The sequence below is a fragment of the Patagioenas fasciata genome, chromosome 3 (assembly GCF_037038585.1).
Source record: "Patagioenas fasciata isolate bPatFas1 chromosome 3, bPatFas1.hap1, whole genome shotgun sequence".
In the NCBI taxonomy this organism is placed as follows: domain Eukaryota; kingdom Metazoa; phylum Chordata; class Aves; order Columbiformes; family Columbidae; genus Patagioenas; species Patagioenas fasciata.
This window is the reverse complement of record NC_092522.1, coordinates 77,611,506-77,627,330: the sequence shown is the minus strand read 5'-3', so window position 1 is coordinate 77,627,330 and position 15,825 is coordinate 77,611,506. Positions and strand designations below refer to the sequence as shown.

The window sequence follows — 15,825 nt, the reverse complement described above, 5'->3', positions numbered from 1 at the left end:
ATTTGTCTAGGTCAGAGACAGGTTCAAGAATTCAAAAGACTGTTCTGTCCCCTGCAGTCCTGAGATCCGTGTAATAAGGAGTAATTGCATGGATTTGGTTGCTCCAAAAGTCAAAGGTGGGCTTTTTCCAACCTGGAGGATTAATTTTTTTGTTTTGTTAATCAAATCTCCATGCACAACTAAGTTGCTATACAGTTTTCCCTGGGTTTTTATTTTACATTTATTTGTGTACTGCCAACAGATCTGATTTTAAACTGAAATGGTAAATCAATTTTCTTAATCTTTGCTCTTTCACACCAGTCTTCACAAAACTAAAAGTGCAGCACAAAACAGACTCTACAGTATCTGCTTTAGGAGAGGAGCAAGTGATAAATTACTTGCCTAAGAGGAGATGAGGTTATTAATCAAAATGGCTTCAGGGTGTAGTGTTTTGAAGTTGCATTGAGTATTAAATAACACATGAAAGGGGGAAGGTTTTTCTTTTTGAAACCCTAAATCCAAGCCTATTCAATAAAAAGAAGCAGACACCTGTTAGATTGTCATAGAAAAAAAAAATCTTTATGAAGAGCCAGTGTAAATTAAAGCCTTCAAATCAAAATCACGACTTAAAGATCGCTTTGCATTTATTTTCACCATAAACAAAGACACAGTTTGGTTTCTTATACAATTTTTCAAGATGACTTGAACAGCAGGAGTTGAACCCAATTCTGCGGAAGGATGCAACTCATGCAACTATGAGCACTTCCTGATGAAATGAAGGTTTTAACTTTGTGTTCTCAGATTCCCCTTTCCAGCTTAATTTGTTTTCCAAGAAAGTGTCTCATCCACTGCTGAGCTATACTGTCACCGAATGCAAATTCATAGTGCTTACTGAAGGCATCACAGGAGATTCGTCCTACAGAGCTGCAGAAAGAGGAAAACTACTACTCAATAAGAGTTTGCATGTGTGAACATGCATGATTTACTCATGCACGCCCATTCAGGACAGAATGAACTCTTGCTTGCTGCTGCTGCTGCTCAGGGTCTTTCCGTCAAAGCTTTTAAATTTTGCTTTACAGCATAACCTTTGCAATACAGAACACACGTAGTAGCTTGGTTTGAATTTCTGGTTAAGGCTTAAGGCTTTTGGTAGAGGAGATGATGTCGGAGTAGAGGGAGCTTGCTCGCATTTCAATGTGGTCTTCCCCTTGTACTTTTATTGTTTACTAAAATCTGGGCTACGTGGAAGATAGTAACCTTCTGAGCAGGACACCGATACCACACATAATGCAGATCTATGCTGGGACTAGGTGAATGGTTTATTTAGATAGTTGAATTGGTTTCCTTGTAACTGCAATTCAGACTAATGATCCCCTTGCAAGACCATGGAACCAGCTGTGACTAGTCTAGAAGAGCCACTGACTCCCATGGTAGTCTTGTATCCAAGTCAGGACATTACAGTGTGGATGAACAGACAACCACATAATTAAGAAACCAGTTAGATGGTTGGGCTCAGCAAACAGTAGTTAATGGGTTGTGCTCTACTTGGAGGTTTGTTACAAGCAGGGTGCCACAGGGTCTATACTAGAAATTGTCCTGTTTAACATCTGTACCAGTTACCTAGAGGAGGTATTAGATGACACTCTTGCCATGTTTGTGGATGACAAATTGGTGGGACCAGTCAATACACACCCTCAAGGGCAGAGGTGCCATCCAGAGGGACTCAAGACAGGCTGGAGGGATGAGTCAACGGGATTCAACAAGGACAAATGCCAAGTCCTGCACCTGGGAAAGACCCACTGCAATGATACAGGCCAGGGACTGCGTGCCTGGCTGGGGAATAGCTCTGAGAAAGGTCCTGGGTGTCATTGTGCAATGAGAGCCAACAGCATCCCAGGATGCATAAGCAGGAACATGGCCCACAGACCAAGGGATGTGATTATCTCCCTGTACTCAGCACTTTTGAGAGTGTATCTAGATACTACATGCAGTTTTGGTCCCCACAACACAAGACAGACAATGATAAACTGAGATGAGTTCAGCTGGGAACCACCAAGATGGTTTGGGACTGGAACACTTGCCCTGCAAGGAGAAGCCAGGGGCATGAGCCTTGCTCAACCAAGGCAGGAGAGGGCTTTGTAGCAGGGGACTAACATCAGCCTGTAGAGTCTACCAAGAGGTCAGTATGACAGCAGAGACAAGCTTTTCAGTAGCGCATGGATGTAGGACAAGAGATAACAGGCACAAATTGAAATTTGAGGCTTTCAGACTGGATCTAGGGAGAAACTTCTTCACAATGAGATCAAGCCAGACAACAGCTAGCCTAGAGAAGCTGTGCAGCCTCCATTTTGGACAAAACTCTGGTTTGCAAGACCAGAGTAGGATAAAGCCTTGAACAACCTGGTCTGACTTCACAGCTGGCCTTGCTGTGAGCAGAGGATTGAACTACAGGCCTCTCGAGATCCCTTCTGATTCGAATTATCCAGCAACTCAGTACAAAGTTCCCCATCCAGTGATCACTAAGCCATGGGGAACACCAGCACTGTAGCATCCTCACCACAGCAGGCAGAGAACATGAAAGCGAAACCTTTCACAAAGTTGGACTCCACTGCAATAAGAGAGTCTTGTTCATCCAGTGGCATTCTCCCTTTTTTTCCACTGTTCATCAGCAGAGTGCTGCAGTGTGCACGTTCAGCAAAAAAAACTGTGGGGAGGGAAGGAAGATGAACAAGATTAATTCTTTACAACTTTATCCTTTCCTGTGGCTAATAAAATACTGCTGTTCTCAGAAGATACGCCAGTAAATTTTCAGTTTAGATATGCATACCAGGAAACAGGACTCTCACAACATCCTTTGGTGATTATTCCAGGGCTTAAAAGATTTCACACTCTAACAGTCCCCCAAAATACTCTGACTACATGTTTCCTTTGTCAGTCTCATCCTAATATAGTACTAGATAAGTCTTCTACCTCCAGGCTATTTAGAGTTGAGGACTGTTATGCTACATAGTCAATTAGAAAGATCAAGTTCTTTTAATCTTTCCTCAAATCCATTCTCACACGAAAAGCCTGTTTCTATTTCTTGCCATAACATCAGAATGGGTTTCCCTTTCCGTGGATGAGGTTCAAGTACTGATTCCAGAATAGTAGGTGTGCTCTCAACCAAGCCAGAGTGTAAACAAGACCATCCAAGTTCTTTGATTCTCTTGCACACAAAACCCCCAAATTGCATGTTTTCTTTTCAAGGTTACAACAGCAAGAACTGCAGGAGGCCTTCTTTGTCTTTTCTTCATCAGCCTGATCCAAAGTCCCTGACACCAGTGAAAATAGTCTCAATCGCGTGGAGGGGCTTGAATCAAGTCCCAAACGTTAAAGAACAAAAGCAAGGAGAAAATGAGGCATTAGCTTCAAATGCAGCTGCCTGGAATTCTTGCCTTGAAGTGGGAACAGGAGGATTTTGAGGGTAGGCAGAAGGATTTTCAAAATTAAAAAGAACAGGACAAAGAGCATGTTTTAACTTCCTAACTGAAAAAAAGTGCTTCGGAAAACATTCTGTGAAACTGTTTTGAATTAACTTATTTATTCAGTCAAGGAAACATTCCACTCACATTCACCGGAATAATGAAAACCTGAATGTCACAGTATTTAGTTGGAGCTTTTCTGTGTCTTTATGAAACATATAACTTCTCAGGATGCCTTCCAAATTAAAGAAAAATTGAACAAAACAATGTGGGGAGGGTCAGCCCATTCAGTTATTTCACAAATAGGAAGTAGCAGAAGACTGCAGAATGTATAACAGCCTCATCCTCCCCAGGAGAAAGTCCTGACTTGACTAATGCCACAGTTTTGCATAGGGAAGCTAGCCGAATGCAAATAGAGCAAGAGGCTGCATGCACTGTCCATAAGGCACCAACACACTTAACTAAATCCTATGCCATGTGTATACAGCTAGAGAAAAACCCGATCACACTTGTTACACGTGAATTATTTTCTTCAGTTGCCCTTCAGTCAGCGGCTTTCATGTAAGATACCTTTTGCCCAGAAAATTATATACTAAGAATTTATAGCTACACGCTCCTCATTCACAGAAGGTCTTGAAATCACTCCATATTGTCACGATAACCTGGGAACTGACTGTTCTCAGCACGCCTGGTATATCACAACACTCATACACTGTTTCTGGCTGAGGTCATTAATCATTTGTTCTGTGACTAACTCTTCTAAAAAAAAAAAAAAAAAAGAAAAAATCAATGTAAGGCACACATCAAAAGAAAGGCATCTCTCTCCCCAGATGTTTCACTAATGCACAGCCTAGTATAGTTACAGTATGACTAAGAAGTAGGAAAAAGCTTTTGTTCAGCTCTTATCTTCAAAATGGTCCAATCAGTAGAGCTGAAGCAAAAAGAAAATACTAAAGAAAAGCAGGGAATAAACTGAAAAAGACATTTTGCATTTTATAATAACAAACCAAACAAACATTGCACTGCTTGCTCTGTAAATCTTACCGAAACGCTCCTCCTTAGCTCAGGCTGCCTATTTCTTAAAAAACAAAGACAAGCAGACCTAGCTGCAGGCAATGAAGTATATTAGCATTTGAATTCATGCTTGAATATCCTCTGAAGGAAAAACTCTATTAAAAGCAACCTAAGGGACCTCCTCAAATGTATTCTGGCAACAGTTATTCGAGCCCTTAAGACTTCTAATGTCTTTACAGTTCCTTAAAAATAAACTAGGATATGTTTTAAAAAACCACAGATTGCTGCCAATTTCAAAACAGGATGTTTTTGTTGTTGACAACTGTAATTAGGACCAGTGACCTTCAAAATGTAAACAGCACATCCATTGCCTCTTCTAATTATTGCTGCAAATACTTTTTTCTCTTTCTGAACTTGGCTGTATGGGTAGTTCAGCATTCATACTCGGGCAACAACCTTCCACAGGACTGAAAACACAAGCACCCAGTGTCACTAGTTGAAGGGAATAGGAAGGGACTAGGATGACAGTACTTAGTATATGGCTAGTGATTTAAAATTAAAGTGGCTGTTATAACCACACAGAAAAAGCAAAATAGACAAGGCACTCCTACAAGAAATGTATTATCAGTATTTCTGAAGAAAAAGGCCCATTGTCAGGGGATGTCCTCGAAAAGTGCCTGACCTCCTGAGACACGAAAGACGAAGATCTGCAGCATTCCCAACACCCAACCCTGCAGTAAGAAACCTGATGCAGGAGTCCTCACCTTCTGATGCCCAAATTCATTCATTATGGTGCCCAGCTTCTTTGTGTTGCTGTGAAGTTTATGAGCAGCGATGGCTGGATTGGGATCCCTCCAGTCGATGGAGAGGCGGTGATACCAGAGGTGCCGACCCTCCTGAATGTGTGCGGACTTGATGCTGGGGTCAAAGCGATGCACCTCACATCCGCTGTTGGCCATGCTGGTCTCAAACTGGTTGTCATCACTGCCTAGCCTGCAAAACAAACAAACAAAAAAAGACTAAACTACTAATGCTGCAAAAGGAACTATTAGTGAGTGGAACGTTCTGAGGATTCATAGTAAAAGAAGGTAAACTCCAACTGATTTGTTTCTGAAGCAAAGTGGTGGAGCTGTCGTGCTCCTTCTCAGGGTATATCCACAGACTGAGCACAACATAACCGCATTTCTGGTTATCTCATCAGAATGAAAGCTAAGGGTCCAAAATAATCCCTGCTGAAGAATTGGAATAAGTTGTTAAAGGAAAATTAAAGGAACGTGTTTTTTCCCAATATCACAGTCATAACTGACCTTAAGAAACTTTTAATTAATTTTTCATTTTTAGAATGAAACTACTGGAGTGGATTGGATGAACTAACCTCACCAGAAAATTCAAGCTCAATGCAATATACTGCATATAATTATCAGAACCAGAACTTAACCACTTTTAGCCAGGCCAATAACCTTCCCAAAGAGCTTTTTCTTAATTCAGAAGTTGACATCATTTATAAGTAAATTGAAAGTTAGAACCCTTGTGCTGCCATTATTCCTCTGTTTATATTTCATATTTTTATATATTCCTCTATTTTCAATTTGCCTTTTCTTGACAAGATTACAATACATTCCTTAGTGTCCACTGTGCAAACTTCCAACAACCAAGCAGGACAGCAAATACTGTATACAATATTGTTTTGTTAAAATCAGGCATGTTTCCCACCATGCCTACAATCTGGTGTTACCAAATAAGCTGTAATGGCCACCAGTAGGGTCAAGACACAAGAACCAAATGCCGCTCTCTGCACAGGCAAATACAGATTAAAAAAGCAATTGTAAAAAGAACCCCTTCACAACAGTAGCAGAGTTTTTACACAGACTTAAGAGTATGATTGTTACTAATTTGGCAAAATCCCCAAAGAAGAAGAAAAACGAATAGCCCCATCATACAGCAGTGTTGTCTCAGTCCCTGTCTCTGCAAGGAGATGATGTGTTCTACAAGGTTGTGCCATATTCCCACCTCCTACAGGCCGTTGGTTCACACAGGGTACACCAGAAGTAAAAAATACTGGTATTTACTGTTGCAATCACACATATGGACCACAGACTTTACCACAGTGTGAACCTGAAATAACTCTGGCTATTTGCATCAATACATAAAACACTATAAATCATGCTACACTATGATAAGTCATTGAATCGGCATTAAATGTTTCACCTAGATAACACACTGATAAACTAAAATTAATCCAACTCTTGAAACAACATTTGGAAGAGCATGTGTTTTGGAAGTTACCAATACGGTATCACATCTGCTGTAACACTGGCTAAGCAGTGTGTAACGATGCCCTATAAGGAGGTCTTCAACCATCTTCCCTTTCAGGCACCCTGGGAAAGCAGGAGAGAGGCTTTGCAAAAACATCCCAGCATGCTGTGAAGAATGACTCTGTTTCACAGGATTCCAGCCTGTACAGATGTGTAGGAGGAAACAACGCATTTTCTTTTAATACATTCAACACACATTAGGAGAAAAGTTCAGAAGTTAACCAAGTGAATCGACATATTTGTTTGCATGTGGCTTTCTACAGAAGGGACACTGATGAATGAAGAGCAATGTAATCTCCTAGGAATGAGAAGCTGGGAAAAAATGAACAAAATGTGAATTGTTGGGACAGTTACAGCATTAGAGTGATGAGCCTACCAGCAACTGATGGACATACATGTCCGTGACACACTTCTGACAGTGCCAGCTGGTGCAACCGAGAGGGCCAGATGCTTTTGTTGCAGACAGACCTCAGGCTGCCTCCAAACAGAACACTGCTCGTGTGGACTGCAAAGGGAGGTTCACAGCTGTGCAAAACAGAAATAGCAAACAGATGAGGGTGAAGAAGGTGCTGATATATCTTCTAGCACTCTGGCTACAAGCTCATATTTATATCTGAAAAAGAGATCTAACCAACAACAAATATTTAGGACAGAAAATAAGGTCATGTCCAAAAGTACTGGTTCGAAAAATTCCTGGCTCACATATCATCATGCTAAGGGATAATGCAGCATGAAAATGGTAAACAAAGGAGGTCTCCTAAGAAAGATTTTGTGTTACTTAAAAAGGAACCATGATTCTAAAACAAAGGTGTGGAGGTCACAGAAGACTAGAGAGGCCTTTCCCCACTGTCAGGATAGAGCAGCTGCTGTCTCCAGCAACAGCAAAATAAAAAATTACTAAAGACACTGACCTATTTTTACAGTAAAGTAGAAGAGAGCTCGGTTCCAGGGTCAGCATTGCAGGCAGAGGTGGGCTCTCAAAGCAGCAGCAACAGCCCCCTGCCTGCAAAGGGAAAGGGGCAGCTTGCCAGCTCCGCGGGGACACTGACCCAGCACAGAGCGCAGCAGGACACTGCGTCCCTTGGCTGTCCCCAGCTCCCTGGGTTCGCCGAGGGTCACAGCACACAGAGCCGCATGCTCAGAACGAACGCTGAGCAGCAGCTTTGGCAACGCACGGAGCATCACACCGGTCCCCACCACATCTTGCAGCGCAGCAAACGCACAGGTGGCACAAAAACTGCTTTGCCACCTCCAGCACAGCGCTGGTGGGCACCTGGATCTGGATCCCACTGCAGGGACTTCAGCTCCCACAGGGATCATAGGACAGAGCTGTGAAAACACACACGTTAAGGTCCAGCTTTCCCTTTCCATGCTCCCTCTCCTCCCTTTTCTTCCCCAAAGGAAGACAACTGAGCTCTCCACCTCAGGAAACAAGCAGCACCCCATCTGGATCCTAAAGCCCCAACACTAAGACCCACCTGAAAGGGCTCTTATACAGTACTGCAGTCAGACTCTTTAAACCTCAACCAGCATGTTTCTGAAATCCTATTCACTCATATTATCCCAGCTTGAGTGTCTGCCTGTGGTGTTTGTAACAGACTTAGCTTAATCTAAGCAGATTTAGCACTAATAACTAGAACTCATTAATGCATATTGCAATTATGTGTCATACTGGGAAATCCTGTCCCCCAAGCAAAAACACTGCTGCCTCCCAGTAGTGGAGGCAACTAATACTAATCTAAAAAGACCTTAGGATATTTCACTTGCTCCCACTCACAAGTAACCTCTTCTATAGCATTCAAAAAGGCAAAGCCTAAGCAGCATGTTTTGTTCCATTTTTAATGATATACGGATTTAATTCAGGATTCCCAGTAACACTCACACTAAACTTTCACATTTGTCCTCCATCTATCCTCTCCACAGAGAATGTTCTTCATTGGAAGCAGCTGCTTCCCCTTTACTCTTTATGAACTGTTTGAGATAACAAAAATGTTTAAAGGGGATTTTTGTCTTACTCAGAATAAAATTACTTTTCTGCCTGTCATAAGCTAAAGGAAGCGAGTCTGAGAGAAGAATTATGCAGTGACGAGCTCCAAAGGCTGCAGAAGTAAACCAGGGGATTGAAGACTGCTTCTCCTTAACCTCAAATATTTTCCTTTTATTTTTTAGCTGTTCCATGTGATGGTTGGGTATTCACTACACACACATATCTGATGATTGATGGGAGAGACAACATCAATTTCTATCTCTACTAAGCCCTACTATTCCGTCAGTACAGAAAACATGGCATTCAGGCTCCCTGTACCATATCCAAAACAGCACCACATATAAAGCACTGGTATACATGTGCTAGTTCAAATTTGTTCAAAACTATTAGCAAGTTACCTTTGTGCTGGTCAGCTTCGTGTCAAATCTGCATTTCCTAGCACAGATTAAATCAATTCTGCATTGTGTCTACCAGCCAGTTCAAGAGAAATGCCATTCTCAACCCACACTTGCTCCATAGCAAAAGAGAAGAGGGACATTAATACAGGAGCTCAGGTCTAATATTAACGATCATGTAATCTGAAGGGCAAGGTCTAGATTTATTCCGCTGAACTTTGAGTACTTTGCCAAGACATTTAAAGTCAGCAACCCTATTATCCCAGACTTCCTCTACAATCAAAGGAAAGCTATACCTACCACCAGAATGCTATTTAGCTTAGCTGAAACTCCACCTGAATGTGCCTGGCTCTGCTTACTGACTATTAGAAGGAGCCCCAGACCATGAGCCAGTACCTGCTTGACTGTAGTAAAGTCTGGACCTGAGCATGGGATAACACAGCATCTCTCCTAACTTGCATAGGAATGTGAAAAACTGAGAAAAAAAAAAAATGTAAACTTATATTTGCATTAAAACCAGGTAAGTATAATTTGAAGTAGATTGCAAATGACATGCAGAAACTAGGAAGCAACAGTAGCCGAGAGGAGTTTGTTCCGCATATATATGATTTGTCTCTAAGAGGCATGATATTGTTGTTCTGCCACAGAGCAATGCAGCTGAGCAAAACCTGAGAGCATCTCTCTCCAAATGTAAGACCACAGAAATTAACAGAAAACACTCCCTTTGCCTGCAGTGCACTCTGCATCCACTTTGTGTTAATTGCTGGTGTTAGCTACTATGTACTAATCACTGAGAAATGCCACCCAGACACAGTTCCTCGCTATCCATCCTCTGTATACCCACAGCAGCAAAATTGCAGAAATAAACTGTGCTGGTTCAAGGGAAATGAAACCTTTCTATACACTTCTCAGTTAAAGATGGCTCTTAAGACAGCAAAGACAGTTTTATTAGGCTGCAATCATGTGGTGATCTGTGTGAGACGAGCTTCAGATTCCAGTGATCATTGTGCTAATGCACCTGGGCACTGATGGCTAACGCAAGAGGCCTGATGAACTCCCAGGACTGACCTCCCTCTTCCCCCGGGAAGCAGAGTGATTTATTAGCAGGGAAACAGGCTGCACTTGTGGTTTTACTACCCATGAAAGTACTTGTTCTGTGAAGAGTAGAAACTTCAATCTCAAGTGCTGCAAACATCATAAACACCATGAACATTTTAAAATAAAGCTGCAACTGCCTTTATTATTATCACTTTGGCACATGTCACCTCAAAGTGCTCAGCAAACACATTCTCATAGGCAAATGTACTGTTTTGTCCCAGGGGTTGTTAATGAAGCTTTATTAGTAATGCTACTGAAGTACTTCACAATTATGCAAGTCATTTCTGCCCAGGGAAGATGCTCTTGGCTTCTCAGTTTATCTCATTAATTTCCACCTTCCTCTATGTGAACTACCACTCAATACTCACCATTAAGCAATTTGTTTTCATACTGATATTAGAAAAGCAAAGGGAAACAAAGACCCTCGTGGAGAAAGTTTTTTCTCTAAAAACAGAGTATACAGAAGAACATCAACACGTAACACATCTGAATGAAGTCTGTAATGTAAAAGACAACCTTGTTGCATTTATAGGGCTTCTGAAGCTAGGTGTCATGAAAGAATTTGCTGTCTTTTAAAGAGAGCACTTACCCAAGTGAATAGAGACGGCACTGCTTGCTTCGGATTCGATGAATGAGGCTAAACCTCTCATCAAGACAGACCGACCAGGGCTTCTTTGTGGTTTCGGAGTACCCTCCCGGGCTGTTCAGGTTCATTTGTTCACAAGAAATCTGTTGAAATCAAAGCATGTTTCATTTTCAGACACGACTTTTAATTTGGTTTTAATTTGCCTTCTGGGGAAACAGTGGAAAGAAGAAAGATGTTAATTGGTTTCATTTAAATCTGATTGTCAATCTGATCCAGAACTATGGAGATTTGATTTTTTTTTTTTTTCTTGTTCATCTGTTATGCTTGGTGAAATTTAAGGCTTACATAATCCCCCAGAGAGCACCACAGTTTGAAAAGCAAATAATTAAGCATTAGTAGTATATCCCAAAATCAATTTTCTTGAGAACGAGTTATTTCAGCATTAAAATTTTTTTTTTTTTTTTTTTTTTCTTGTCAAACCTCGGAATGGATTCTGCATCTTGAATCATGTTAAAGTAATGCCATGATTCGAGATTGCAATCACAAACTGCAGTGTCACTGTATGCCTTGCCTAGAGCATTCTGGATCTCAGTTCCAGAAGGGATTTAATCATTACCCCAATATATCCGTTCTCCAACAACAAAGGGATTTAAGTAAGTGCTTAACTGAACAGAGGAATCGGAGGTGGAAAAAAACAGTGGTGGAGACAAAACCAAGCTAAACATCAGTCCTGAACTGACTCTTCTCATCTTGCTCCTTCCTTCCTCTATAGCAAACTACCCAGGCTCAGTTCTTGGTTTTAGCCAAACTAAAAAGCACAGGTCTGGCTCCACCTAGACCTACACAAATGGAACAATTTTACACAGGGGTGAGAGTGAAAACTGGAATCCAGCCTTTGCTGTGGTATGCACTCTTCACTATGTGCCTTATTATAAGCAAATAGAATTCTCACTTTTTAAGAAGCTAAGCTCTGAAAGATCATTATCTGGAGCATTATATCCAAAGAGCTGCACACTGCATTACCACCTCCCTGCTCCTGCTTAGCTCATAATTCCCATGGAAAAATTCATAAAAGCTAATATAGCATCTCTTCATGCTGCTCTCAGGATTCACTAAGTTTAAAGCAACGATTTGCACTGCACCCCACTACTCGTTTCCCTTCAGTCACGTAATAATAAAGGAATAAATGGCATTGCAATAGCAAGCACTAATTTTAAGACACAGAAGAATAATGTGCTCTCTACAGAAAAGTAGGATTCGGCAGTGCTGACACTTAATTGACTCGTGGTATTATGAGCAATTACAACACTCAGAATTTGGAGCAATTTTAATAGCTCTTGCTACTTAATAGCTCTTGCTATCAAAAATAAAAAACCCTGAACTCTGTCTTTAGCACCATTACCAGTCAGTTGAGTGATTTACAGACCCTGATGCACTGAGCTCACGTCCTGTTCTGGGCTTCTACTCGCTACTGTCATGCAGACAATGGCACACATAGGTTGGTTCTTCTGTTCATTAGATACCAGCATTGGAAAAGCTTTTTCTGGCCACACCTCGACCCTCCTGACATGGCATCTCCCCCGCTCAGCAGTTCGAGCTCTTCTACACTAATGGCAGGGAGCTGAACTTGGGCAGAGTAATTAGTAGACCCTTGCTCAGCAAACAAGGAAAATGAGATTCCATGCTCATCTAGATAAACAGGATCCCATTCCCAGAAGCACTCATACCTGTCACAGTGTTATCCCATCAGTTATCAATCCTCTAACATCTGCCAAGTCAGCAACAAGAACTTCTCTCATTTTTTTGTTTTCACTTACGCTTGTCCCCCCCACCAGGGTCAGTTACTCTGGGAATGAAACTTCTTGATTAGTGTGTCAGAAGCAATAAACTCTCTGCTAATTGATGTCCTTGTAGGCTTTGACCCAACTAGTGGAGTTTAGCAGCATCTGACACTGTTTATTAAGTCACTGAGATGAAGGATGTTTTCAGCTTAATATGCCTGCTGCAGTCTAAACTTCTTTACAACAAAACAAGCAGCTCTACACACATCTCCTGCTGTCTCCACACACACATCTTGCCTCTTGTCCTCTCAGTGCTGGCATAAGTGGAGGCAGAAATGTCATTTCCTTGAGCATTTAGCCAGGGGTACCCACAAGCTGGAGGATAAACTCTGCTACCCTTCCAATTACCACACCATCAGCACAGCAGTATATTTTTAGATGCGTTTCAAATGAATCTCATGTCTCAGCCTTGAAAGCATTACATTAACAAAGAATTTCATATGTGAATGACATTTCAGTGACATTAGCACCTGAGGCTTTTTGCTGTTCTCCAATGTAAGCAGTGGTGCAGTTAAATCTGTATTCAAGGGTCAGTTGCTGACAGACCTGGGTACTGAAAGCAGCTGCCTTGTCAGAACTGTGGGCATCCAGCACCTTTTTCATTTAATATTACAGGAAATGCATGCATAAATGCTGTTATGCAGAAGTGGTGCCTCTGGTAAGACATGATGGCCCAGGTTCCATATATGCTGATCCCTGGAAGTATCTATCAATGCAATCAGGATTTGGAAATGTCACCTGTGAAAAAGCACATAAAAATGCTAATTTTCCAGGTCATCATTTTTGACCTCAGAATATCAAGATTCTATTGATACCACTGGGGCAACTTCCCCAAGGTAGGGCCTTGTTCTCATTTTACTGGGAACCTCAAAAGCATCCTTTTTAGCTAAAACAGGCCTGGTTATCACATTATTATTGAGAGGTTAGAGGTTTTCAATATACAGTTATCCTGCTACAGAGTGCTCTGCATTTTTTTGTGTCTGCGAGAGAACAAGAAAGAGAGAGCGGGAGAGGAACCACATCTGGAATTTCAGACATATCATACTTCTTTCGGGACATGAACCCATCTAGAAATAAAAAGCAAGGAAATACTGTCTTCTTTCTACCCTGTGCTTTGAGCTTTATGTTCATGTTGCCCATCACTGCTAGGTTCAGCAACTTTAGAAATTAAAGCAGTTTCAACATCATTTTGGTGTGAAGTTAATTCTTTACCTGAGAGGGAACAGCCTGTGCCAGGCAAAATGTTATATAAATGAAGACTGAAATGAAAAATCTACCTGAGAAGTGCTAATGTACTTCAGGAACCTCAAGGCCTCATAGTTGAGGGAAGGAGTTGGACTTGCCCATGGTTGCAGTTCAATGTGCCATCTCACAGTCTGAAAAGCAAAACAAAACAGAAAACACCTTAAAAGAAAAGCATTGATTTTCTCAGTACACGCAAACAATGCAAGGGCTAATAAATTAAGGAGATTTCATTTCAAACAAAAGGAGTTTCCTAAGCACTTGTCTACACATGAAAGTAATTTCAGAATAAAGTAGGGTTTGAACTACACTGAAACAGCACTGAACTATGATTTATCATGATCACCTTTGAAAGCAGATACAGGTAACTCAGAAAGAAAAGGCTCTTCATCCAGGATACAAGTCTCAACACAGTTATACTAGGACACCCAAGTAAGACCCAGCTTGTAGAAAGGTATGAAGAAAACCAAGATCTGAATAATTAAATCCTATATCAAACCACCTGAAAACATCGATATAATTTTAACGCCTATTGTGTATCTCCACTTAAATGTCCATGGGAAACAACTTGGATTGCAAATACTAATCACCAAGGGAAACCTCTGCAAACAACCTCTTTTTTAAAAATCTGGATTTGATAGAAAAGCATGCTTCTTGCACTCTTTGAGAAAAGGCCGCTTCCTTTCCCACACTTGCCTGATGAGATACACCACAATTCTCTGTTTTCCTGAAAAAAACATCAGCGAGGCTGTCAGTCGCCCTACCAGTCCTCATTTTCACAGCCCCAAGGAAGGAGCTTTGGTGGATGCTTTCTGCACTCCCTGTGAGGTCCCCCAGTTCTGAACCTTGGGAATCCTGTCAGCTTTTCCAGCAACACTTCCCACACAGAGTGGGACAGAAAAGGTCTTTCAGACACGTGCTGGTAGAGCAACAGGGCTCTGCACTTCCATCTGCGTCACCTTCTCCAAATTCTGCCTGCTTTTGTCACACCAGGAAGTTTAGACGTGTTATCTCTTGCCCTCAAGTAGATATAAATACAAGCACGGTGTTAAGTTGCAGTAAATTAAGATTGATTCCTCGTGACCCTTCATCTTGGGGCTCCATCACTCACTTCTATGCCTGGGCACGTAGCATCAAGCTTCCCTTTAATCATCCCCAATTAACTGAGCTACCATAACAAACAGGATGGGGTTTTTCCTCCATAGGTTCATGTTGACATTCAATAAAATACCAAACAGAAATGTCATTCAGGATTCCCACAGGACCTCATTTCTTGAAGCCCTGGAAAACTTGGAAGTAGCAATTAACTGGAGGGGACAGAGGCAGATCAGAGCAGTGAGGTGCTGGGCCTTGCCAGAGAGAACCCCACCACTGCGTCAGTCTGCGGCACCAGGACAAGAACCAGCGCAGTGACAGTGGGGATCCGCTCACACCAGGGAGGAATGCAGAAAAGCAAAAGAGAAGGTGAAACTAGAAAAGAAAGATGATTAAAGGGGACCACCAGCACAGATGGAGTTTGCCTTGAGCTGATATCATGGATCGGTACTTTCGCGGCCTAAGTATAGTCTGGAGTGAAGGTGAGCCAAGAGGTCTGTATGAGGTTTATTGCTCCTTTAGGGTTTGCTCTCTCCTTTATTATTTTTATTTTTTTTTTTAACTGTAAAGAGATGCTGAAAAGGACATTTGAGGGTTGCTTTTTTTCCCCCACAAGCATGCAAAAGCAGGATTTCCCGCCCTGAAACTTGCTGCCTGCAGCAGATGTGGGCTCCAATATCCCAGGCAGTAGAAGGCCAGGAGCAAGTGAGCAAACAGGGTCTGCAGGAGCACATCCCTCTGACCCTCTGATTGCAGAAAGCAGCCTGGCAAGCAGCTAACAGCAGGAGCATGGGGGCACACCAGGGAGGGAA

The 15,825-nt window shown here is 41.8% G+C and overlaps 1 protein-coding gene across 2 annotated transcripts in view; it reads right to left on the bottom strand.

The window, feature by feature from the left end:
• Positions 1-15,825, bottom strand: part of METTL24 (methyltransferase like 24) — a 49,363-nt gene that overhangs the window by 13,566 nt on the left and 19,972 nt on the right. For both annotated transcript variants that reach the window (XM_065834554.2, XM_071806644.1), the window contains exons 2-4: positions 13,954-14,052; positions 10,839-10,978; positions 5,219-5,447 (exon numbers count right to left, since the gene is read on the bottom strand). In XM_065834554.2, the coding sequence (XP_065690626.2) occupies positions 5,219-5,447; positions 10,839-10,978; positions 13,954-14,052 (468 nt within the window). The remainder of the gene's footprint in view (positions 1-5,218; positions 5,448-10,838; positions 10,979-13,953; positions 14,053-15,825) is intronic.